This window comes from Lissotriton vulgaris, chromosome 10, assembly GCF_964263255.1.
Source record: "Lissotriton vulgaris chromosome 10, aLisVul1.2, whole genome shotgun sequence".
Lineage (NCBI taxonomy): Eukaryota > Metazoa > Chordata > Amphibia > Caudata > Salamandridae > Lissotriton > Lissotriton vulgaris.
This window is the reverse complement of record NC_141698.1, coordinates 1,072,517,237-1,072,541,830: the sequence shown is the minus strand read 5'-3', so window position 1 is coordinate 1,072,541,830 and position 24,594 is coordinate 1,072,517,237. Positions and strand designations below refer to the sequence as shown.

At 46.9% G+C, this 24,594-nt stretch overlaps 1 protein-coding gene across 4 annotated transcripts in view; it reads right to left on the bottom strand.

Annotated features, from left to right (window-relative positions):
* Positions 1 to 24,594, bottom strand: part of TOP2B (DNA topoisomerase II beta) — a 683,650-nt gene that overhangs the window by 265,033 nt on the left and 394,023 nt on the right. For all 4 annotated transcript variants that reach the window (XM_086942134.1, XM_086942133.1, XM_086942135.1 and 1 more), the window contains exons 19-20: positions 2,601 to 2,722; positions 1,558 to 1,706 (exon numbers count right to left, since the gene is read on the bottom strand). In XM_086942134.1, the coding sequence (XP_086798260.1) occupies positions 1,558 to 1,706; positions 2,601 to 2,722 (271 nt within the window). The remainder of the gene's footprint in view (positions 1 to 1,557; positions 1,707 to 2,600; positions 2,723 to 24,594) is intronic.

Genomic DNA, 24,594 nt, shown 5'->3' with positions numbered 1-24,594 from the left:
CACTGCCCCGGATGTGCAAAGTTTCCAGTCCCAGAACACAGAAGCTCTCCATCCAGGGGTCCAGAAACATGTCTGTGTGAGGCATGCTGCCTAAAGCCAGTCAGCGCCCACACCAGGGTCGATAGATTTTGAGGGGGCACCTCCGAGGTGCCCTCTGAGTATGTTTAACAATCTCACACTGGCATTAGAGTGGATTTATTACAAGGAGTTGTTTGGTACCAAACACTCTTGGTTTCAGTGAAGCCATCATGGTGCTGGGGAACTCTAGTTGTTGGATTTGCAAACCATGTACTCCTTATGGCTTCCCTGGCACTTACAATATTTAAGAATTGACTTAAGTACTGTAGGGGCATATCTACTCCTGCAGATATGGCCTCAACTGGAGTGTAGTCCACCCAGCCGTAGGGCTGTAAGAACTGATAGAGGAGTGATTTACCTATACCTACAGGCAGTGCTGGCTGGCATGGCATCCAGGCAGGGTGCCATGTTGACTGCTGTTTTTCCCCTCAAAAGGCCATGCAAGCTTCCAGGCCCTAGAAACTCAGGGTACCACTTACTAGGGACTTACAGGCGGCAGACGTACCAATTTTGGATATGTTTGTAGGACAAAGCTCTGGCACAGGGGACCTGGATGCCAAGGAACCTGTGCACTACAATCAAAACCACATGAAATGCCTAGTTAAAAAGTGGGGACTATCTATTGGGAGAGGAGTTGGCCTAACGGCTAGGGCGGTCGACCTCGAATCTAGGGAACTGGGTTCGAGTCGTGGCAATAACGCTGAACATCCTGAGATTCTGGGCAAATCACTAAATCTCCCCGAGCCTAACAAAAAATGAATGTGTCCTCATGTAATGCAACTGGTGCTATGTAAAGCGCTCCGATACCCGATTCGGGTCAAGTTTGCGCTATATAAAACTCTGTAAAATAAATAAAAATAACATCTATTTCAAGAGAGACACTTTTTCACAGGACCATAATGGCACATTGGTCACAGAACTTCAAGGCTCAAGCCTAGGCACCAAAAGTAAACGTTTTGTGAGGGCAGTGCAGGACCCTGACTGACAACTACTACCTAGAGTCTCGGCATGGCTTGTATCTTGAAGCCTTAGTGACATCATTAGTTAACACTCTGAAAAAGGCTTGGAGTGTTCAGAACACTGACAGAGTTAGGAGTCGAGCTCTTTATCCGTTTAGTAAACAGTGGAAAGAAAGGAATTGATTTAAGCATGCCCGGGTAGTGCTTATATACCGCTTTCTGACACCTGGGGCTTGGAATCAGCATGAGAATGTACAATGCAATCTATTGGTGCATGGGAGCATTGCTGAAAAATTCTCTGGATTCAGTCTCGCACCTAGGGGATATTGTAATGTAAGGAACCTGCAGTTAGGAGTACCAATCAAAAGTAGACACACCCAAAGCAGCCTATCAACCTACTGGAATGGGCTGTTCTATATTTCATTAATGACAACTTTGGTCCTGCTCTCTTCAGTTTCACATATTAAGACTCGGGAAAACTGCAACTATAAAAAAGGAATTAAACAATCTCCAGGCTCACCTTAACATTGTGAAAATGTAACGAGGGCTGGCAGCATCTTTGCCTCCATGAAGCCTGGTTCCAAACTGACCAATGGGTTGAAGCAGGTTGGCGTTGTTGCTACCTACGAAGTTCTGAGCTAAATTGACAATCGTCATCATCAAAGCTTGCTAGAAAGGTAAAACAATGCTGTAATTAGGAAAACCAGTGGCGATTTGATTCAACCTACACATCGGTATACTAGAGGCCATAATTCGGCGTTCAACAAACATTACAATAAAAGGAATTATTGCTCATGGCTAATTTCTAGTTCGAGTAGCTCCATTTTCAACACCTCTTCGAACTCCCAACAGTAGTAAGTATGTCCAAGCGACAGATTCATGAGAATTTACTAACTAGAGCAACACAAAGTAAATTACTCAATTGATGAGGAAGAACAGGCTTATCCCTGCTCCTTTCAACATAAGTATAAAATTCACAGTATCATTCAGAATATGCGAACTATGAAAACACTTTCAAAGTTCTTTCTAAGACCACCACCAACAGAAAACCAATAAGGCTCACTGAAGTGAAATGGGAATGGTGGCTGAGGGTGGGCAAATTCTTATAAAGTAATTTTCATATCATGCTCTCTTTATACTGGAAGAGTTTTAAGAAAATTGTTCTGGAAAATTCTATAAGGGGAGACTTCTAGAGTACTTCTTGAATCAGAGTGGTCTAAATTGCACATTATTGTGAGGAGGATAAAAAGGGGTGCTGACTTCAATTTGTTTCAGGGAATTATTAGGCAAGAGGCAAACAAAATGTTAGTCCAAATGATTTTTAAAGTATATGCCTCACCGCAAAATAGGAGGTGGAGTTAGCAGTATAAGATTTATGGTTTATTACAACACTATTCCTTTATTATATCGATTCACGTAAGGATTTTAAAGTAGAGAGAGGAAAGGTAGTTACAACATTATTTAACGGCAAAAGGAAGAAATGGGAAAGCAAGGTAAAGCAGCAAAACAATCAGAGCGGGCACACTAGCGGTGTCCTCAACAGCAACATTTCATGCTACCCACCTCACCGTGATGATACGCTGACATTTCAGCAACAGACCCAGCTAACTGTGCAACCTTCACTTCCCGCTTGTCATTCCTCTTGAAGCAGGTAAACAATACTTTCCTTTGTCCTGGTTTGAAACCTATTCAGAGGAATAAAGTATCAAATATACTTGCAGTCCAGAAAAATACATGTTTTAAGTAAGCATATGCAGAGCTTTTCCACATCACTTTAGCCCAACTAGGCCAGAGACCATCATATTTTATGGTTCATTCCTTGACACTAAGGAATATGCTACTTACCAGTATGCATCTGTTCTTGGCATAGAGGGCTGCAGAGTGGTACATTTAGGAATAGATCGCCATCTGGTGTTGGGCTCGGATGATTGCACTTGTTTTTCTCTTAAAGAAGTCTTGTCGTCACGAGACTGATGACTCCTCCTTTGGTTGCTAGTGCGCATGGGCATCGGCTCCATCCTTAGATTATTTTGCCATAGTAGGGTTAGATGGAGTAGTATGATAGAATACAGAGAGAAATGCCCATGAAAGTGTATCTAAATAAGATAGTGTTGGAACAGACACAGGTTTCCGGGGAGGCTGGGAGGGCATGTACCACTCTGCAGCCCTCTATGCCAAGAACAGATGCATACTGGTAAGTAGCATATTCTGTTCGTGGCATATGGGCTGCAGATGGTACATTTATGAATAGACTATACAGCAGTTACCTCCCTAGCGGTGGTCACCAGTGTCTTTTGCAACAGTTTGAAATAAAGATTTTAGTACAGCTTGGCCCACTCTAGCTTGTTATGTCGCCTGCACATCTACACAGTAGTGTTTTGTGAAGGTATGCGGTGTAACCCAGGTTGCTGCTTTGTATATGTCATCTAGAGGAATGTTTCCTAAGAATGCCATAGATGCCCCTAGTTTACATGTAGAGTGAGCTCTAGGAGGAACAGTTAATGTCCTTTTTGCTTTTATGTACCATATTTGTATACATTTTACAATCCACCTGGCTTTAGAGATAGGATTGCCCTTATGTGTTGGAGAAAATGCTACAAATAGTTGTTTGGTTTTTCTGAAAGTTTGTGTTCTTTCCATCTAGTACAATATTGCCCTTCTGACATCTAATGTATGTAGGGCCCTTTCTGCTACCGTCTGTGGTTTTGGAAAGAAGACTGGTAGTTCCACTGGCTGATTGATGTGGAATGTTGAAATTACTTTAGGCAATAATTTTGGATTTGTTCTAAGAACATCTTTATTTTGGTGTAACTGTAGGAATGGTTCTTGTATTGTAAATGCCTGTATTTCACTTACTCTTCTGAGTGAAGTAATGGCTATAAGAAAGGCTACCTTGCATGTAAGGAATTGTATTTCACACCTATGCATAGGTTCGAAAGGCGGTCCCATTAGTCTGGTTAGTACTATGTTGAGACTCCAGACCGGGGAAGGCCGTAGTCTTGGTGGAATGACTCTTTGTGGCCTTACATGAAAGCTTTTATTGCTGGCACTTTAAACAGGGATAGATGTTGCCTGTTTTGCAGGTACGCTGCTATAGCTGCAAGATGTACTCTAATAGAGGTGTAAGCAAGGTTACATTGCTGTAAGTGTAGTAAATAGCAAATAATCTCTTTAGTGGATGCGTCCAGAGGGTTGATGTTGTTACTGTTACAGTATACAGCAAACCTTTTCCACTTTGCTGCATAGCATGCTCTGGTGGTAGGACGTCTTGCTTGCTTAATGATTTCCATACAGTTTGGAGGTAAATTTAAGTATCCAAATTCTATGACCTCAGGAGCCAGATCGCTAGGTTCAATTATTTGGGATCTGGGTGCATTATTTCTCCATGGTTCTGTGTAAGGTGCATGGGTAATATTTCTAACTTTTGATGTGGCACCTGTGAGAGTTGCAGTAGCATGGTGAACCACGGCTGTCGTGTCCACGTGGGTGCTACTAGAATCATTGTCATTGAATGTTGTTGCAGTTTTCGAACCACTAATGGAATTAGTGGGAGAGGGGGAAAAGCGTATGCAAATTTGTTGGACCAATTTATCCATAGCGCATTGCCCTGTGACAGGTGGTGTGGGTACCTGGATGTGAAGGTTTGGCATTTTGCGTTCTGATGAGTGGCAAATAGATCTATCTCTGGTTGTCCCCATCTTTGGAAGAATGGCTGCAGTATTTGGTCGTGCAGTTCTCATTCGTGTATTTGTTCTGACTCTCTGGTTAAGATGTCTGCTATCTGATTTTGAACTCCTGGTATGTGTTCGGCTAACAGATAGATGTTTTGAGGAATGGCCCATCTCCAAATGTCCTGCGCTAGTCTGGATAGTTGAAGAGAGTGTGTCTCCCCCCTGTTTTTGAATATAATACATCGCTTTCATGTTGTCTGTTCTGATCAGGACTGCTTTGTTGAGAATCTGCATTTGAAAAGCTTTTAATGCTAGAACCACTGCTAGTAGTTCTAGATAATTGATGTGCAGTCTTTTTTGCTGTACACTCCATCTTCCCTGCACTGTATATTTGTCCATATGCGCTCCCCATCCGGCGAGCGATGTATCCGCTGTTAATATCACTTGTGGAATTGGTTCTAGGAACAACCGCCCCTTGAAAATGTTTGTTGTGTTCCACCACTTCAGAGAGCGATGTGTGCGGTCGTCTACCAACACCAGATCTGTAATCTGACCTTGAGCCTGATTCCACTGTGTTGCTAGACATTCCTGCAGAGGAAGCATTTGTAGTCTGGCATAGGGCATTAGCAGTTTGCAAGAGGACATCATCCCTAATAGCTGCATGAACACTCGAGCTGTTAGTGAGTGTTGTGGTTGAAATCTTTGGATCAACGCGAGCATTGTTTGTATCCTGATTGGATTGGGGTATACTTTGGCTCTTTCTGTGTCTATAGTAGCCCCTAGATATTGTTGAATTTTGTTTGGTTGCAGGTGGGATTTTGTGTAGTTCACCGTAAACCCTAGTTGGTGCAGCAACTGAATGGTCTTTCGTGTGTTTTGAAGACATTCTTCTTGTGATTTGGCTTTTATTAGCCAATCATCCAAGTAAGGGAAGACATGTATTTGTTGTCTTCTTAGGTGTGCTGCAACCACTGCTAGGCTTTTTGTGAACACCCTTGGTGCTGTTGTGACCCCAAACGGAAGGATTTTTAACTGATAATGTTGTCCTTCCACAACAAACCTGAGGTATTTCCTGTGGGCTTTGTGAATTGGGATGTGAAAGTAAGCGTCTTTTAGATCCAGTGTAGAAAGAAAGTCCCCTTTCTTCAGTAAAGGAAGTACTTGTTGGAGCGTGACCATGTGGAAATGTTCCGAATTTATGTATGCATTGAGAGGTCTGAGGTCTAGTATTGGCCTTAGAGACCAGTCGTTTTTGGGAATTAGGAAGTATAGAGAGTATACCCCTGTTCCTTGTTGATGTTGTGGAACCTTCTCTATAGCATGCTTTTGTAGCAGTGATAGCACTTCCTGTTTTAACAATGTTAGATGATCTTGACTCATTGTGGGGGATGTTTGGTGGGGTAGCAGTGAGTTCTAGGCAATAACCATGTTGGATAATTTGTTTCACCCACCTGTCTGATGTGATGTTTTCCCAGACAGGTAGGAACTGTGATAGACGTCCCCCGACCGGTGTTATATGGTCAGGGGGGAGTTGTATGAAGTCACTGTTTTGGGGTTGGGGAGTTGCGGTTGTTATTTCCGCGACCTCTACCCTTGTTGTTGTTACCTCTAACTGCCTCTTGAATTACCTCTGGGTGATGTTGGTGTAAAAGAGGTAGATTGCTGGCTTGTGCCTGTATTTTTTGACCCGCCTCTATAGGTGGACCTACGAAAGGAACCTCTATGACTTGGCTGTTGCAATGCTCCCATTGATTTAGCCGTTTGTGTCTTTTCTCATTTTTTCTAACGTCTCATCTGTACGTGAGCCAAAAAGTGTTTTTTCATCAAAAGGCTGGTTCAATAAGGATGTTTGTACTTCTTGTTTGAACCCTGAGACTCTGAGCCTTGCATGTCTTCTTAACATGATACTGGTGTTGATGGATCTTGCTGCAGTGTCTGCTGCGTCTAAGGCGCATTTAATGGAAGTGTTACTAATTATCTTCCCTTCCTGTATGAGCTGATCTGCCCTTTTTTGATGTTCTTTGGGGAGATGTGTAATGAGTTTTTCTAACTCATCATAATGAGCTCTATCATAGTGTGCGCAAGCTGTTTGCCGCTTGGGATGCTACTCTCTTGCCAGAGGCAACTATTAACTTGGACTCCTTATCAGGAGGAGGAGCTTCTCCTGTAGTTAATGAGTTTGCTCTCTTATGAGCGTTTGTGACTACTAGCAAGTCCAGAGGTACCTGTCCTTTGATAAATATTTGGTCCTTTGGGGCTGCCTTATATTTTTTTTATCAATTCTTAGGTTTAATACCCTAGCCCTCACAGGATCTTTGAATATGTCAGCTGTGTGATTGAGAAGACCCTTAAGCATTGGTATTGTTCCTGATGTTCTTTGGGCAGCAGGTAGTGGTTCTAAATGGAAATCCTCTACTTGAGGTTCCTTGTGTAAGTCTACCTTGTGGTATTTTGCTGCCCTATTAATTAACTGTGCAAAACCTGTATTATCAGGTGGTGAGGGTTTTGAGGGATATAGTTCGGGGTAGTTATCATTATCTGGGCTAAGTTCGCGCTTTACAAATCACATTTCATTTATTCATTCATTCATTCATTCATTATAATCCTCCCATGGATCTGCTTCATTTGGGGCAGTGTTGTGATCCCCATGAAGTTCTCCCTCCCCTGTATCACTTTCTACATCTGTTTGAGGTGTAGATGGTCTTGGTGTAGAAGGTGGAGGAATAGCTGGCAGAGTGTGAGGAAGAGAAGATGGTGTGTCTGTAGGTTGAGGAGAAAGGGGAGGAGTTGTATTTGTCCCCATTGTTCTCTTTTTAGGAGGAAGAGCTTTGTCGTCCAACTGTTCATTCTTCCTCTTTTTAGGTAGTTTTGTCACCACTTGGCCAGTTTGCGGGTCGATAAAAAGTCTTTTGTTTTTGATCTGTCTGATGCTCCTGTGTCGGTACCGAAAGGTGCCTTTGCTTCTGACCGTCAGTGTTCTGTGTTTTCGGTACCGAGAATTTGCTCGATCCTGATTTTTTCGGTGTTGAGTAAGTCTTCGGCGTCGAAGCATTTTTCGGTTTCGACATGGAATGTTTCGACTGCGAGCCTTCCTTTGTATGGAGCTTCGATGTCGATAGCTTCTCGGATCCGACATAGTGGGAGGCCGAGTGTTTCGGTTTCGTTGCAGGGCCCGAAGGCGGGGCGTCAAACATTTTTCGGTAGTCTGACCGGGCTCAAAGGCGGGGTCGACACCAAACGGGGTCGGTTTTTTGGTAAGGGGACGTCGTCACTCACGGTTTGATGATCGTCGATTTCTTCTACATCAGACTCGTCCACTTCCGACCCAGACTCCTCCTCATCTTCCTGTTCTTCGGGGTGCTGGGCCTCTAACAGCTCCAGGATTACATCTGACTGCATTCTCGACACTTCGTGTCTTCGGGTTCGACGGTTTCTAATAGTCGACTTGGAGGAGAATGCTGCACAGGCTTCACAGTCCCTGGATTCGTGTTCAGGTGATAGGCAGAGATTGCACACCTCGTGTAGGTCCTTGTGTGGGAACTTCGCACCACACGTTGGACATCTTTTGAATGGAGTCCTTTCCATGGACTCCGGGCTGGACTACGCCGAGATAGGCCTCCCGGTCTCGTCGACGTAGAAGTTGTAACTTTGTTGTTGATGACGAAACGTGTCGAGATGGAAATGAACTCTCGTTCGATAACAAATATCACTTTTTTCCCCGAAGTCGACCCGGAGCGCTTCGATCCTCATCTGAACCCGATGGCGGGAAAAAACAATCTAAGGATGGAGCCGATGCCCATGCGCACTAGCAACCAAAGGAGGAGTCATCAGTCTTGTGATGGCAAAAGACTTCTCCAAGAGAAAAACAAGTGCAATCATCCGAGCCCAACACCAGATGAACTATTCATAAATGTACCATCTGCAGCCCATATGCATAGAACACTTGTGATTCTTATTCATTCCCAAAAATTAAAAACAAGCTGTTATAATAGATGGTATTTGAGAGAGAAATTGATGATGGGTCAAGCAAGCTTTGCAACAACTATAGCTCAGACAATACTGAAGTGTTTATCTAGAATACTAAAATTTATCATGAAGGTCCTTCAGAACTTATGTAGGAAGCTGGCTCTTTATAGGACACAGCAAAATGAGATATAGTGTGCAAAGAGTCGGGAGGTTCCATTATGAGTGGACAGGGGCTTTCTCTAGCAATCCCAAGGTGCTCCTCTTGGAGGGGGGGAGGGGGACAGCAGTAGTGTGGTTGAGCATCCTGAGTCATATGAGAGAGGAGTGCAAGACATCTGCAAATACACACAATAGTCAATAAATGATGCCCCTGACTCAATAAGAAGATCCAGACTAATTTATAAAAACAACACTTATCTTTATATACATTTAGGCACCAATCAATACAATCAGGTAAGTATGTTTTTCAATAGAAATACTTTTGCATTTAAAAAGTCGGTAGTGCATTTTTCAGAAGATGCAATGTTATCCTAAGGGAGGAAAGAAAGTACGACATTCCGGCACAGTACAGCGACTTACAAAGCCAATCTCCAGGACTTAAGGTGAGTGGAGGGAAAGGTCCAATGCCACACCAGTCCAAGGCCACACCAGCCAGACACCACCAGCAGCACTAGGGCGGGCGAGTGCAGGGATGCAAAACAAAATTGGGTGCCCAATGTTAGTCTATGGGGATCGGTCTTAGTGTAAAGAGGCTGCAGGCTTGGACTGGTAGGTCAGTCATCCTGAACCAACAGGGAGGGGAGGGGGGGGGGGGGGGGGGCGGGAGGGGTTCACAATGCTTATGGACTGAGGGACACCTTTAGTACTCCTCTTCACAGGCCAAGGCCAACAGTTGCAGAGGTCTCTTCAGGCGTCCGGTTTTCTTTACCGGGAGTAGTCGCAGTAGGGGAGACCTGAGTACAGAGGCTTCTGGCGACATCAGAGTTCACAAGGGGGGAAACCCTAGTGGATTCCCGTCTCTGGAGGGCTGGGTGGACCACGCTGGCACCGTTGGTCCACTCTAACTCTGGCTTGGAGTGACGGGGCAGTTGTGTCCTTAGGCACTGGGTTTTCGCAGTCTTGGGAGTCCTCTCAGGTCTCTTTAGGTGGACGCAGGATGCAAGAAAGCAGATTGGTTGCTTTACAGGAGTTCCTGGTTCAAGTGATGGCAGGTCTTCTTGGCTTTGGAGACATCCGCTGCAGGATGAGTCTGCTTTTGGTGTAATGATCAAAGTAAGCAGGCAGGCCAGTAGGGTGTTTACACCCTCTGTCCAAGGGAAATGCGATCTGGATGAACTGGTCAGGCAGATTTGCGTACGCTTTTCCACCACTACCACTAATACCATTAGGAGTACGCAAGCTCAGACAACAGTCTCTGAAATTAATCCTGGTAGCTCCCACATGGGCACGCCAGCCGTGGTTCACCACACTGCAAGAACTCTCTCTAGTTCCACACCAAATGTTATGCCACACAACATCGCTGCTAACGCAGAACCTTGAAGACATCAGACATCCAGACCGAAATCCACTGAATTTATCGATCTGGCTCCTGAAGTCTGAGTTTGGTTATCTTAACCTACCAACAGACTGTATGAACATCATTAACCCCTTCGATGCTGATGACGAGCTCAGCTCATCATCAGCCACGGGTGACGTGTGCGGATGACGAGCTGAGCTCGTCATGTAACGCGGTAATTAGAAAACAGCCGCACAGCGCAAAAATAACAGCAGCAGCGATGACGTTAAAGAGGCCAGGAGACCTACTACCAGAGCTTATTATGCTGCCAAATAGAAGAGATTGCCATTTATTGCAACAATAACCAAATTGATCCCCGGGACACGTCTATCCAGAATATCATTTGCTACCTTTTACATTTACAAAGATGTAACTTAGCATATTCATCCATATGCTGCACCTTGCAGTAATTGCAGTGTATTTACAAATCAAACATCTGTCTCTCAGAGTGCCTGCTATTAAAGCATTTATGGAAGGATTAAAAAGAATCAATCCCCCCAGGTTACCACCTTCTCCAGTGTGGAACCTAAACGTTGTTCTTACAAGACTCATGGGACCTCCTTTTGAACCTTTACACAAATGTGAATTGCAATTCCTCACGTGGAAAACAGCTTTCCTTATTGCTATTACCTCTCTTAGAAGAGTAAGTGAGATACAAGCTTTCACAATACAAGAACCATTTTTACAACTACATCGTAACAAAGTGGTTTTAAGAACTAATCCTAATTTCATTCCAAAAGTCATTACTCCTTTTCATTTTATCCAATCTGTAGAGTTACCTGTGTTTTTCCAAAAGCCTGACTCTGTAGCAGAAAGAGCTCTACACACACTAGATGTTAAACGAGCTATTCTCTACTATATAGATAGAACTAAATCTTTTCGAAAACTAAACAATTGTTTGTCTCTTTCTCTCCACCTCATAAAGGTAACCCCATCTCGAAGGCTGGAATTGCAAGGTGGATTGTAAAATGTATACAAATATGCTATCAAAAAGCAAAACGTACATTAACAGTTCCTCCTAGAGCGCACTCCACACGCAAACTAGGAGGCTCTATTGCTTTCTTACGGAAAATTCCAAGGCAGCAACATAGTCTACAACACACACCTTCACTAAACACTACTGTGTTGCTGTACAAGCCAAGTAGCAAGCTGCAGTAGGCCAAGCGGTCCTTAAAACTCTTTCAAACTACTGCAACATATACAGGTGACCACCGCTAGAGTAGACACTGCTGCACAATCGATGCTAAGTGTAGTATCTGCAGCTCATATGCCTCAAACGGAAAATGCTACTTACCAGTATGCATCTGTTCTTGGCATGTAGAGCTGCAGATTACTACACGCCCTTCCGCCTCCCCGGGACCTATATTTGTTCCAGTTTTATCTTACTTAGATGCACACCCTTTTCTTTACTTCTACTAACTCCATCATTTCCCATCACGGAGAAAAACAATCTAAGGATGGAGCCGATGCCCATGCGCACTATCATCCAAGGGAGGAGTCACCTATCTTGTGACTAGAAAGGACTTCTTCCAAGACCACGACAACATGCAATTATCCGAGCCCAACACCAGGTGGCGATCTAATGCCAAGTGTAGTAATCAGCAGCTCTACATGCCAAGAACAGATGCATACTGGTAAGTAGCATTTTCCTTTCCTCCATAGGATTACATAGAAACTTTTCCAAGAAAAACAGTCAAAGTGTGGAGTTTGAAAACCTAAAAAAATTCTTTAAAATTGAACTGTTTAACAAAAACGCTTTTACTTACCTGTTTACAGGAAATGTTTGTAAGAAAGTGCCCTCTTTCTTGCATGGTATGCCCCCACTTTTTGCTGGATTGCTGATGTTCTTTGACTAAGTGTTCCCTGGGCTTCTGCCTTTCAGGAACCCAGGGCCTATGTTCCTTCCCTAAAATTGCATTGAAGCCTTAAACCAATTGGCATCTCTGGCCACATGTCAGCTCCTGGTACAGGGTACCACAGGTACCCAGGGCACTGTGATCAGAGAAGGCTTCTCAGGGCTGCAGCACTTATTGTGCCACCCTTAGAGGCCCTGTACCCTGACACTCACAGACTGCTTTTGGAGGCTGCGTGTCTTGGTGCAGAACACAGTGAAGTCGACATGGCACTAATCCCTGTGTGCCATGCCCACAAATCACTGCCATGGCACACATCAATCACCCCTGTATCTGGGTGCACTATGCTATTGGTGAGGGGACAGGTGCATGAGCCCTGTACCCCTACAGTGCCCAAGTCCATTCCATGGGCACTGTAAGTTCAGTGCTGCCATTAAGAGTAGTTGGTGCTTGGAGTTTGTCATTACGACCTCCACAACACCATAATGGCTACACTGAGAACTGGGAAGTTTGGTATCAAACCTCTCAGCACATTAAACCCACACTGATGCCAGTGTGGGATTTAATGTAAAATGCACAACAGAGGACATCTTAGAAATGCCCCGTGAAACTCGACCAGCTTAGGCTGGCATCACCAGACATGATTCTGGACCCCTGGTTCGAGAGCCTGCTGCTCTCGGGGGCCTGACACAATGCACATCCTGGGACGAGGTGCCTTTGTGAGCCTCCCAGACCATTTGGTGCTTACAGCAACTGGTCCCCACTGGTTCTACACCCCTCTTTGGGCGGGAGAGGCGGCGGTAAATGCAAGTGAGGGTAAGAGGTTTGCCCACCTCTGCCAAGTCCACCACTCAGGTGGGGGAGGCGAGGTGAAGCACAACTCAGTCCCCGCTATCTTGAGGATGGGGGAGACCCAACCAACCAGGGACAAGCTTATGCCCCCTCCCACTGGAGGGTGGCATAATAGGGGGTACCTACCCCAGGGAAGGGACCCAGGGAAGGTACCCATTGGTCCCTGCCCTTTACCTACCTGTAATGCCCCTAAATCTAGTATTTAGGGAACACCCTGAACCTTGCTACCTCAGATCCAGCCTCAGATAAAGAAGGACCAAACAGCCATGCAGCCAGCTAACAAGAGGAAGACGCCCTCTGACTTGGCCCCAGCCCTACCGGCATGACTCCCCTCAAACCTACTCCCGCGAAATCCTGCTTTGTCCTGCAGCCAGCAACCTCAAAAACCCCGGAGGACCTGCCTGCCTTCACTTTCAAAGACTGCTTCTCCCGTGAACACCAGATTCCGCTGCAACCTCTGGCAGTAGCCAGGGACCGCTAATCCAGCCTACCCTGCACCCACCGAACCCGAGCTGGAGTGGAAAACCACCACGAGGAGGTCACCCGGCGATCCTGACCAGAGATCCGGCGACCCCTGACCTGCCTCAAGCTTCCAGCCGACACCTGCAGCCTAAATCCAAATCCAAAAGGCCCCCCTGACCTCGACCCGGAGCTGGTAAAATAGACTCCAAAAGGCACCCCTGCACCCGATGTCCCATGGCCTTGTGTGCCCAAACCTATCGTGCCTAACCAACCCTTAACTTTCCAACTTACCTCTCCAAGTGGTGGTCGCACCCAGAAGTCCTTTGTCTCCCTACCTGCAGTGCTTCTGCAAACTGGAGGTTCTCCATTGAAAACAGGGCACCGACCTAGAAACAGCACTCTGCACCCGGCCGCTCCAGTGCAGCTGAGGGTGCACCTTTTGTGCTGCTTTGTTTTCCCATTTGTCCTAACTTTAACCCTAGGAGCTTTGCTTCCACAACCCAGTGGCCTGCTTCCCAGCAGCCAACAACCGGAGCCCCACTATCCCCCATTGGATAACATTGGGCCTCAACACTCTATTCCCGGCTGCCCTAGTGCCGCTTAGGGTGCAACAACAATACATCATTGACTCTGTGGGACCCGGAGTCTAACCCCAGAACCCTAACTCCCACAGTAGATTACTTACCTGTGAACCGATAACCTGTTTTTCCTCCATAGAATAACATTGACAATTTTCTTCCAAAATGTTTGTAAGTGTGGAGTTTTGAAATCTAAAGATATTCTTTACAAATCATGCAAATAACCAAACCGTAGTTACTTACCCGTTTACAGGAAAGGTCTGTGCTGAATCTAGGTATCCAGCTCTGAGTTACAAAAGTAATGTGAAAAGTAACTATTTACTAAGTGTTGCAACCTACTGTAAATCAAATAAAGTACAATTTTTATTGCATTTTCAAAATGTTCTATATCCAGTAACTTATTACTGAAAATTATTTAATGCTTACCTGTGCCAGGCTTGCTTGGCTCTAAAAATAAAACCGTATATATTTTATGCAACCACAATTGGCCTAGAGTTCAGTTATTGAGTGTGCAAATTCATTTGCTGACTAAGTGTGTCATCAAATGCTTAACACTGTCCTCTGATACTGCCTTACTGCTAGACCTCGCTACCACAAATAGAGAGTAAGGCTCTATCTAACTTTAACCTCTGCCTACCTCTGGGGTAACCTGGACTCTATACACACTATACCTCATTTTGGTGTAGTATATATAGATCCAGTTTCCTACAATGTCCCAGTGTAGTATCCAGGTGTGCTACACTGAGTAAGAAAAGTAATCTTAAAAGTAACTAACCTGGTATTTTACTGAAAACCTCATTAAAGTTTATGTACTGTATTTACAAAGCATTGCATTTCCCTTCAACCATACTGTAAGTCAAAGCAGAGTGCATATACAAAACAATTCAAACTGCATTACTACTGTAAAGTATTTATTGCTTGGTTCTAGAAAATACTATAACTAAAATAATAATTTTTATACAAAATCAATTGGTCTGAAGTTTGGTCTTTGAGTGTGTGATATCATTTGCTGATTGAGTGTGTACAACAAATGCTTAACACTACCCTCTGATGCAGCCTTACTGCTCAACCACACTACCACAAATCGAGAGTAAGGTGCTATCTTCTTTTACTTCTGCCTACCTTCGGGGTTCCACTGGACTCAGTGCACACTATACCTCACTTTGGTATAGTATATACAGAGCCTGCTTCCTACTTAGTGGCATAGGGGCGGCCGGGTGCAGAGGTCAAAGTTGGAGATGGGCCCATTGTTACCCCATGGAGACTGGGGGGGTGCTGCTTCCAAATGTAGTGGCACAAAAATGGGAATTTAGTGGCACAGAAATGGAAATTTAGCTGCATTTTTGCGGCACTTCATTTTACTTGAAATCATTCCTTTTCATTCTCAAATGAATGTTAACTGATTTAGCAGAGTTTTCCACTGTGAAATAGGCATTTTAAAGTGTTTGTAGCTCTACAGAAGCACAGCTCCAATCCTCACCTTGTTAGAGGGGGCCCTATTTCTCTTCTGGGTGTTCTAGCACTCATGTATGCAGATTTGGAATGAAGTCCGCAATTAAGTAACAGCAGAAGGGTGTGTGCAGGGCTTTAAGTAGGATGATAAAACCTGGGGGGGGGGTCTCATAGGGGAGTCGCCGATGTAATTAAGGGCGTGGTTTAAAACACTTAAGCTAAAAATCTGCACTTAGAATAGTGTGCTGCCCCGAATGGTATTTTGCTGCTTCTGTCCATTCATTCAGATATATAACACAACAAGGCATTCAACTGTGACACCCAACACTACTCATGCAGCTGAAAAGTATTCAATTTGCTCACCCCTACTATGATAGGGAAAAGGAGAACCCCTTACCTGTTCACCTTACAGTGCCAACATCTTCCCCAAAGCAAGGGTTTACGTCTCCCCGCCTTGTGGCAATGCATATAGTGCAAGATTATACTGCATTCAATGGCCTTTGGAGGAATGGGGCCCATCCGAAGGGTTTGGGACCCCTGAAGAGTTGCACCTCCCATGTTATGCCATTTCCCAGTCCTTTGTGCCTTTCAGAGGTGCTGAACTTTGTCAAACTTCCATAGTCACTGAGCAGAGCAGTCCACCTTCTGGCAGAAGTCAGACTAATACCCCCTAATCCGAGGGGACGAGGGAGAGGTATTTCTCCCTGTGCCTAAAAATTGTCAGTCTGTTATGCAACTAGTGCTCATGTAAAGGGCTCTGATACCTTTGTGTCGAGTTTGCGCTATAAAGAACTGCAACATCAAAAGGACCTGCAGAGTAGTGCTGTCCCTCAGGTCTAATGCCAGTAAGGACATTTAGAGTAGAGCTGCCCCTCCAATAATCTATCCTCTAGTTAAGGCTGAGAGAGCAGGGACACCCTCAGTAAGCCCTCATGGCAGGGCCTTGCACTGCACAGCTGGCTCTCACGCATACATGCCAACATTTTGAAAGAGAAAGAGGGAGATTTGGAGAGAGAAAAAAGTATGGGGGTGGTTTATTTTCCTCCTTGAGACACATTCAGGCAAAGGATATTTTAGGTAGCAGACAGTTAAAAAATAAATAAATAATTGGGGGCTTAAAAAATGGGCGTCTCCTGCCTGAACCAGGTCTGCTGGCATGCATGTTCATGGTACACAGCTCTTGGTAACTCCATAGAAGGCAGTCGCTGTGGTTATTTAGTAATTTCCCAATTAATATATCTAGTTTAAAACTGGTCTCAGCGAGGTGTCAGACAGCAGGCTTTTCCATTTGATTAATGTCTCTCAACAGGTATCGGATAGTGCAGCTACCCCTCGAGATACTCATGTAACGAATAGTTTCTTACCTGTCTGTGTAGTTTTGCAGCTTGAAGATCTTTCTGGATTCACTATGCTGTGCATATTCCGCGGTCTTGTGGTTGGCTCCGGATTCGTAGTCTTTTCTTTGTTTTTTTTTTTTTGTAGCCCTTGTGGGCGTCGGCGTCACACCTCCTCGGTTGCATTTCCGGTGACGTCGACATGCTTCCTGCGGAAGCTCCCACTCTTGGGCGCCATCTTCGGATTCTTTTTTCTGTGTTTCCTTCTTTTCCGAAGCAATGGCAATGTTCTATTCAGGTGATAATTTCTTTACCACTTGTCCTTATATTCTGTTACTTCTTCTCCTCCTATCTCTTTTTTTTTTTTTGACCACCTCTTCTCTCTCCAGCCTCATCTTTCTGGCGGAGGTGGGTGGGTTCGCTAGTGAATCCAGAAAGATCTTCAAGCTGCAAAACTACACCGACAGGTAAGAAACTATTCATTTTGCAGCGTGAATCTTTCTGGATTCACTATGCTGTGCATAGATTTCGTAGCGGTTTCTCATTTCCGTGGTGGCTGGGTGGAAGATGAGCTCTGGTTTCTGAATATATGCTGGAGCACCCTTTGTCCGACTTGTGCTTCCTTGTTCATCTGAACATCCACGCAATAGTGCTTCGTGAATGTGTGCACCGAAGCCCATGTTGCCGCCAGGCATATGTCTTGTATGGGTGTATTGGCCAGGAAGGCTATTGTAGCCCCCTTTTTCCTAGTGGAGTGGGCGCGTGCCCCCTCTGGCAGATCTTCTCCTGCCCTTTTGTGGCAGAGTTGGATTGTTTGCGCGATCCATCGTGCAATAGTGTTCTTAGTGACTGCCTTGCCCATGTAACTGTTGGCGAACGACACAAAGAACTGTTTCGTTTTCCTGTGTCCTTTTGTCCTTTCGATGTAATGCATGACCGCCCTTCTGGCGTCCAGGGTATGCAGAGCTCGCTCTGCGCTAGTGGTCGGTTTTTGGAAAAAACTCGGTATCTGTATGGACTGGTTCATGTGGAACCTGGACACCACCTTCGGCATGAAGTGTGGGTCGGTCCTCATCACCACCCTGTCATTGTGTATTTGTAAGTAGGGCTCCTGTAGCGTTAGCGCTTGCAGCTCGCTCACTCTGCGTAAGGACGTAATTGCAACCAGGAAAGCAGTTTTCATAGTTAGCATCTTCAAAGAGGCCTTGTGAAGCGGCTCGAAGGGCTCCTTCATGAGTTCCGTCAGGACCACGTTTAAGTTCCATGCCGGTGGTGGCACCCGCTTGGGTGGTGCAATCCTTTTTGCTCCTTCCAGGAACCTCTTTACAACTTGTGATGTGAAGAAGCTTCTGCCCATCTCACCCCTTGTGTATGCCACTATAGCCGCCAGGTGAACTCTCAAGGAGGACGAGCTGAGTTTTTTGTCCAGTAAGTGTGTCAGGTACTTCAGCACCGTGGAGTCTTTCTTCATTTTATTGTGAAGTCTCTCCCTCCTGCACCACATCGTGAACCTTTTCCACTTTGCGACATAGCACTTCCTTGTGCTGGGCCTTCGTGCCTCCCGAAGGACCCTGAGGGTGCTCTCTGGTAGTTTCAAATGTGCGAATTCGATGTCCTCAGGAGCCATGCTACTAGGCTCATGCTCTCTGGTTCTGGGTGCAGCACCTCTCCGTTCTGCATGGAGAGCAGGTCCTTTCTCCTGCTGAATCTGTGGGGCGCACACTGCGCCATCTCCATGATCTGCGAGTACCATGTCTGCCTCGCCCACTGCGGCGCGACCAGTATCAGGGTCATGGTGCTCTCCCTGCACTTGCTCAGTACTCTGTGTATCAGTGGTATCGGGGGGGGGAAAGCGTATGCAAATTTCCCGGACCAATCTATCCATAGGGCATTCCCAAGGGACCCTTCTTCGTGTTGTCTGGATGCGAAGTTTCGGCATTTCGCATTCTGGCGTGTTGCAAACAGGTCCACTGATGGTGTTCCCCACCTGTTGAACAGCCTCCTTGTCTCCTGAGCATTGAGCTCCCACTCGTGGGATGCCGAGGTCTGTCTGCTCAGCCAGTCTGCCTGAATGTTCTCCTTCCCTGGTAGGTGTATGGCTAGCAGGTCTATCTGGAGAGGGATGGCCCACCTCCATATCTCCTGCGCCAGCGTCTAAAGGGTTGTTGACTGTGTTCCACCCTGTTTGTTGATGTAGAACATCGCCGTGGTGTTGTCTGTCTGTAGCAACACCCTCTGCCTGTACAGTCTTGTCTGGAAGGCTTTCAGTGCAAGGAAGATTGTCTTCAGTTCTAGGTAATTGATGTGCTTTGTCGCATCTGCTGGCGTCCAAAGACCCCTCACCTTGAGTTCCTCCATGTGAGCGCCCCATCCCTTCAGGGATGCGTCCGTGGTGATGGTCACTGTCGGAGTTGGGAGTGTAAGAGGCTGTCCCCTTGTTAAGTTCTCTAGGGTCCACCATGCCATCTCCTTCTGCACTGTGTGCGTCACCACCACAAGATCCTCCCAACTGCCCGAAGCCTGTGACCATTGTTCCTGCAGCCATTCTTGCATGGGTCTCGTGTGGAGCCGCACATTCGGCACTAGGTGGATGCATGATGCCATCATCCCCATGATCTTGCTCGCAGTCCTCACTGTCCGAGCTTGCCCCTTCCGGTATAGGCGAGTTTCCTTGACTAGTGCCCTTGCTCTCTTCTCGCTGGGGAACACTTTGCCCTGTAAGGTGTTGATCTCTGCCCCCAGGAAGATCTTCACTTGCTCCGGCTCCATTGATGATTTCTTCCAATGGACGGAGAACCCCAAGTTTATGAGTGTGTTCGTCACTGTATGTGCGTGCTGCTTGCACTTCTGGTACGAGTTTGCTTTCGCCAGTCGTCGAGGTAAGGGTATACGTGTATCCCCTGTCTTCTTAAGTGCGCTGCGACTGCCGCGAGGCACTTCGTCAATACCCTCGGTGCTGATTTCAGTCCGAAGGCCAGCGTTGTGAACTGGTAGTGGCCTCCTCCGATTGCGAACCTGAGCATATGCTTGTGCTTCTCGTTCATCGGTATGTGTAAGTAGGCGTCCTTGAGGTCTATCGTGACCATGAAGTCTCCGACCTGCAACTGCGGCAGGACCTCCTGCAATGAGGTCATTTTGAACTTTGTGTTCTTATGAATTTGTTGAGGAACCTCAGGTCTAGGATGGGTCTCATTTTGTCGTCGACCTTTGGTACTAGGAAGTACGTTGAGTATATTCCCTTGTTCCTTTCCCTGAAGGGAACTCTTTCTATGGCCTTTTTTTGTAGAAGTTCTTGCACTTCTTCCTGAAGCCTCGCCAGCTGTTCTTTTGCTGGTGGCTTCCCCCTTGGTTTTCTGTTTGTTGGTTTTCTCTCCAACTCCAAGCAGTATCCGAATTGAATGATGTTTAGGATCCATTTGTCTGATGTTATTTCTCTCCATTCCTGGAGATAGAACTTTTATCTTCCTCCCACTGGTGTCATGTGGTCGTAGGTCATTAGATTGTCCTGACCACTTCGTACGTGGTGCCCCCTGGGATCTTTTCTGTGGTCGGGCACCCGGGGGAGTGTGAAGTCACTTCGAGGTGGGCTGCTGCCCCCCTCTTCTATTCTGGCCACGTCCATTTCTCCCTCGAAAGGACTGACCCCTTGGTTGGTATTGCCAGGACTGCTTCTGGTGACCTTGCTGAGCCTGCGAGTCTGCCTGGTGCGTCTGTTGGAAGGCCTGGTGCGATGTACCTGGCTGGTTTCCACCTCTCCCGCCGGGCCTCCGTGCCGGGGTGCCTCTTCTGTTGCCTCTGAACTGCAATGCCCCCATGGATCTTGCAGTCTCGTTATCTTTTTTGAGTTGGCATAGTTTGTCGTCAACCGTTGCTCCGAAAAGTGTTTCGCCGTTGAACGGTGTGTTCAGGATACTGTGTTGTACCTCGGGTTTGAACCCTGAGATCCTGAGCCAGGCGTGTCTCCTTTCCGTGACACCCATCATCATTAGCCTGCTGGCGGTGTCTGCTCCGTCCAGGGCCGTCTTAAGGCAAGAATTTGCCGCGTTCTTCCCTTCTTCGATCAATTTTTCGGCCTTCTGCCTGGCATCTTGGGGTAGGTCCTTCACCAAGTGCCCCAGCCCCTCCATGATCTGGTATATGTGCCTGTTTAACAGGGCGTTGGAATTAGCCATGCGCCAGTGGGTCGCGGCATTTCGCTCGATCCTTCTCCCCACCAGATCCATCCTCTTGCTCTCCTTATCCGGCGGTGGGCCTGAGGTAGTAGATACGCTCGCCCTTCGAGGAGTGTTTGTATTTTTTCTCTGTTCTGGGAGTCACCGCCTTGCACGTTGCGGGCTCTTTGAACGCTTCCTTTCCCTGCGCCAAGACGCTCTCGAGCATTGGGAGGAACTGGCTTCTTGTTTGTGTTGGGAGCAATGTCTCTAGCAGGAAGTCTGCTTTCTGCTTTTCTTCGTCAAGCTTTAACTTGAACGCAGTCGCGGCAGATTGTATCGCCGAGTTGTATGCCCCGATGTCGTCCGGCAGCGAGGGTCTCGAGGGGTATGAGTCGACCGTCTCCTCCGGGCTCTCGGTGTCGACGTCTAGGTAATCCTCCTCACGTGGGTCAGAGGTGACCGACTCGGCGTCCACTCTACTGCCCTCTTCGTCCTCGTAGCTGTAATCCTCGTAGGGATTTTCTTCAGCTTCCCGGTCGTCGACCATCTCGTCGCTAGGCACATGGTCGTCGACATGTTCCTCTTCCTCCTCGGCCAGATCTAGCACGGCGTGCTTGGTCTTGTGTGGAATCGTGAAGGCACTCATCTCGGCGGCGACCTCCTTTCTCCGCTGCAAGAGGCTTGCCATCTCGGCTTCCAGCCGACGTCTTTTCCTTTCCACCTCGGCCGCGTTTTCGGCTTCGGAACGTTCGGCTCCTCTCTTCGGCGCCTGGTTCGGCGTCGAGATTTTCGGCGTCGACGGCTTGGACGTCGAACTGGCTTTCGGGTCCTTGGGCGTTGCCGAGGCTTTAGGGTCTTTCTCCCTCGACGTCGATCGGTCCCTTTTGGCGACGATCTTCGACGCTTTCTGCTGGTCAACAGCCTTCGGCGCCAGGGACTCCTTCTCCGAGGATCCGCTGGGCCTGCTCGTGGTCGCGGACGGCAGATGTCGCTGCGTCGGCGCCTTCGGGCTCTTGGCCTCGTGCTTTCGAGACTCAGTCTCTCGTGTTCTTGTGGGACGTCGAGTCTCCTACCTTATCAGGTGTCTTCTTGTAATCGATCTCTACGACCGTGTAGCCGTCGTCTTCGGCGGCAGCGTTGTCCTCCTCCTCTGAGGACATCCCCAGCTCGTACAGCGATGGCGTCGGGGATTTTCCTCCGAGGGCGGCGTGTGCTACCCTCTGTCTCTTCCTCACACGGAGGGTCTTCTGGGCGAAGACGGCGCTGGCGTTGCAGTCCTCGCTTCTGTGTTCCACCGGTAGGCAGAGGTTGCAAACCGGGTGCTAGTCCTTCTGTGCGTACTTGTGTCTGCAGTTCGGGCAGAACTTGAAAGGCGTGTTGTCCATCCTCGTGCGTTCAGGCCTCCCTGAGCGCGTGGTCGTCGACGATCGTCGAAGTTCTCGAGGTTTTCACCTTCTTTCCTCTTCGTCAATGTTTTGTGGAGTCTTCTTTAGTCTTCTTCTTCCGATATCTCCTCCAACTTCCTCTCTTTTCAGTACTTTCTCCAAAAATGTCTGGAGCCCAACGGGAACGATCCAGACCCGACCGCGGAAAAAAGAATCTGAAGATGGCGCCCAAGAGTGGGAGCTTCCGCAGGAAGCATGCCGACGTCACCGGAAATGCACCCGAGGAGGTGTGACGCCGACGCCCACAGGGCTACAAAAAAAAAACACAAAGAAAAGACTACGAATCCGGACCCAACCACAAGACCACGGAATATGCACAGCATAGTGAATCCAGAAAGATTCACGCTGCAAAACCTTCAGCTACTACTAATTGCACAACATTATTTAAAGCACAAACTCCGTCTCTTTGCTATAACAGAGCTACTGGAGTTTAGAAGATATGGAGACCGCAAAGTAAAAGCGGCAGCTAATTAAGCAGATTAGAGATGTCATCCATACAGAATTATATACACCCTCCGTTCCTCCATCCCCTCCTGCCACGTGGAAATAGGAACTGGAAAGTAAAGGAGGGAGAGAGAGCTAAGGGACATTGGTAGAAGAGAAATAGGAAGGAGTCTATTAAGAGGAGAGATACTGTCAGGGCGAGGGGTAAAAGAGAGAGGCAAGCGCAGCTGAGAGTGCTGCCTCCTAACATGTACCATGTGTCAGTGGGCAGGGCAGGGCCCACTGACAAGACAGTACTTTTTACTTCTGTAATCCCTAATGCCGGACGCAGTAAGAAGCAGGCAGGTATTACAGCTGTATGGCATCACATTGTGAAGTCTTAGCCTACAGCCAAAAAGATGTCTTATTTTTTTTGCTGCCTGACGGAGACCTTTCTCGCTGCCAAAAAGGTAAATACTGCAGTAAGCGTGCTCCTCTGCTGATTTCACGATTATTTTGCAAATCGCGAAATGCTGGAGGGTTCTGCCTAATGGCAGTTTGTAGGAAGCTGGCTCTAGATATACTATACCAAAGTGAGGTGTAGTGTGCACAGAGTCCAGTGGAACTCAAAAGGTAGGCAGAGGTAAAGTAGATAGACCCTCACTCTCTATTTGTGGTAGTGTGTTCGAGCAGTAAGGCTTTATAAGAGAACAGCGTTAAGCATTTGTTGTACACAGTCAGCAAATAAATTCACACACTCAAAGACTGAACTTCAGACCAATTGTTTTTGTATAAAAATATTCTTTTAGTTTTCTAGAACCAAGCAAGCCTGGCACAGATAAGTTATATTTACTTTGCAGTAAATATACAGTTTGTAACACTGTTTGAATTGCAATTGTAAATGTACTTTGATTTGATTACAAAAATGTTACTGTTATTGCAATGCTTTTCAGAATACAGTACATATACTTTGTATAGGATTTTTAATAAAATTACAGGTAGGTTACTTTTGAGATTTTTTGTTACACAGTGCAGTATGCCTGAATACTGCATGGGACATTTCCTGGAAACAGCGGAGTAAAATGTTTTTTGTTAGTACAATTTTAAAGACATTTTTTAGGTTTTCAAACTCCACACTTCAAAACTTTTCCAAGAAAAGCAGTCAATGTTGTCCTATGGAGCAAAATAGTGTTATCGGTTTTAGGATAAGCATTCAGTGGTGGGAGTTGAGGTTCTGGGGGTAGACTCAGGGGTCCCCAGGGTCAGAGATGCACTCTCATTACACCCTCAGCGGCACTAGGTCGGCCGGGTGCAGAGTGCTGAGGCCCAATGTTATCCAATTGGGGATAGAGGTCCTCCGGTTGGTGGCTGCTGACGAGCAGGCCACTTGGTTGTGGGAGCAAAGCTCCTGGACTTTAGCTCAGGGCATATGGGGAAACAAAGTAGCACCAAATGTGCACCCTCCGCAGCACTAGGATGACCACCATTTGGAGAGGTAAGTTGGGATCTTGGGGTTTGGATAAGGCACCGTCAGTTGGGCTACCCAACGCCGTGGGGCGCCTGGTGCGGGGGTGCCTTTCAGGGTCGGATCTTCTCACCAGCTCCTGGTCCTGTTTGGGGGGTGGGGGGTGGGGGGGACCTTCTGATGTGAGGCTGCAGGAGTCGGCTGGAGGCAGGTCAGGGGTCACCGGATCTCGAGTTAGGATCGGCGGGGGAACCTCCTCTTGGTGTTGGGTCACTCGTGGACATTTGGTTCAGAGTGGTGAAGACTTGTGGATTCGGCCAGAGTCCGTTGGTGAACAAGTCTGTTGT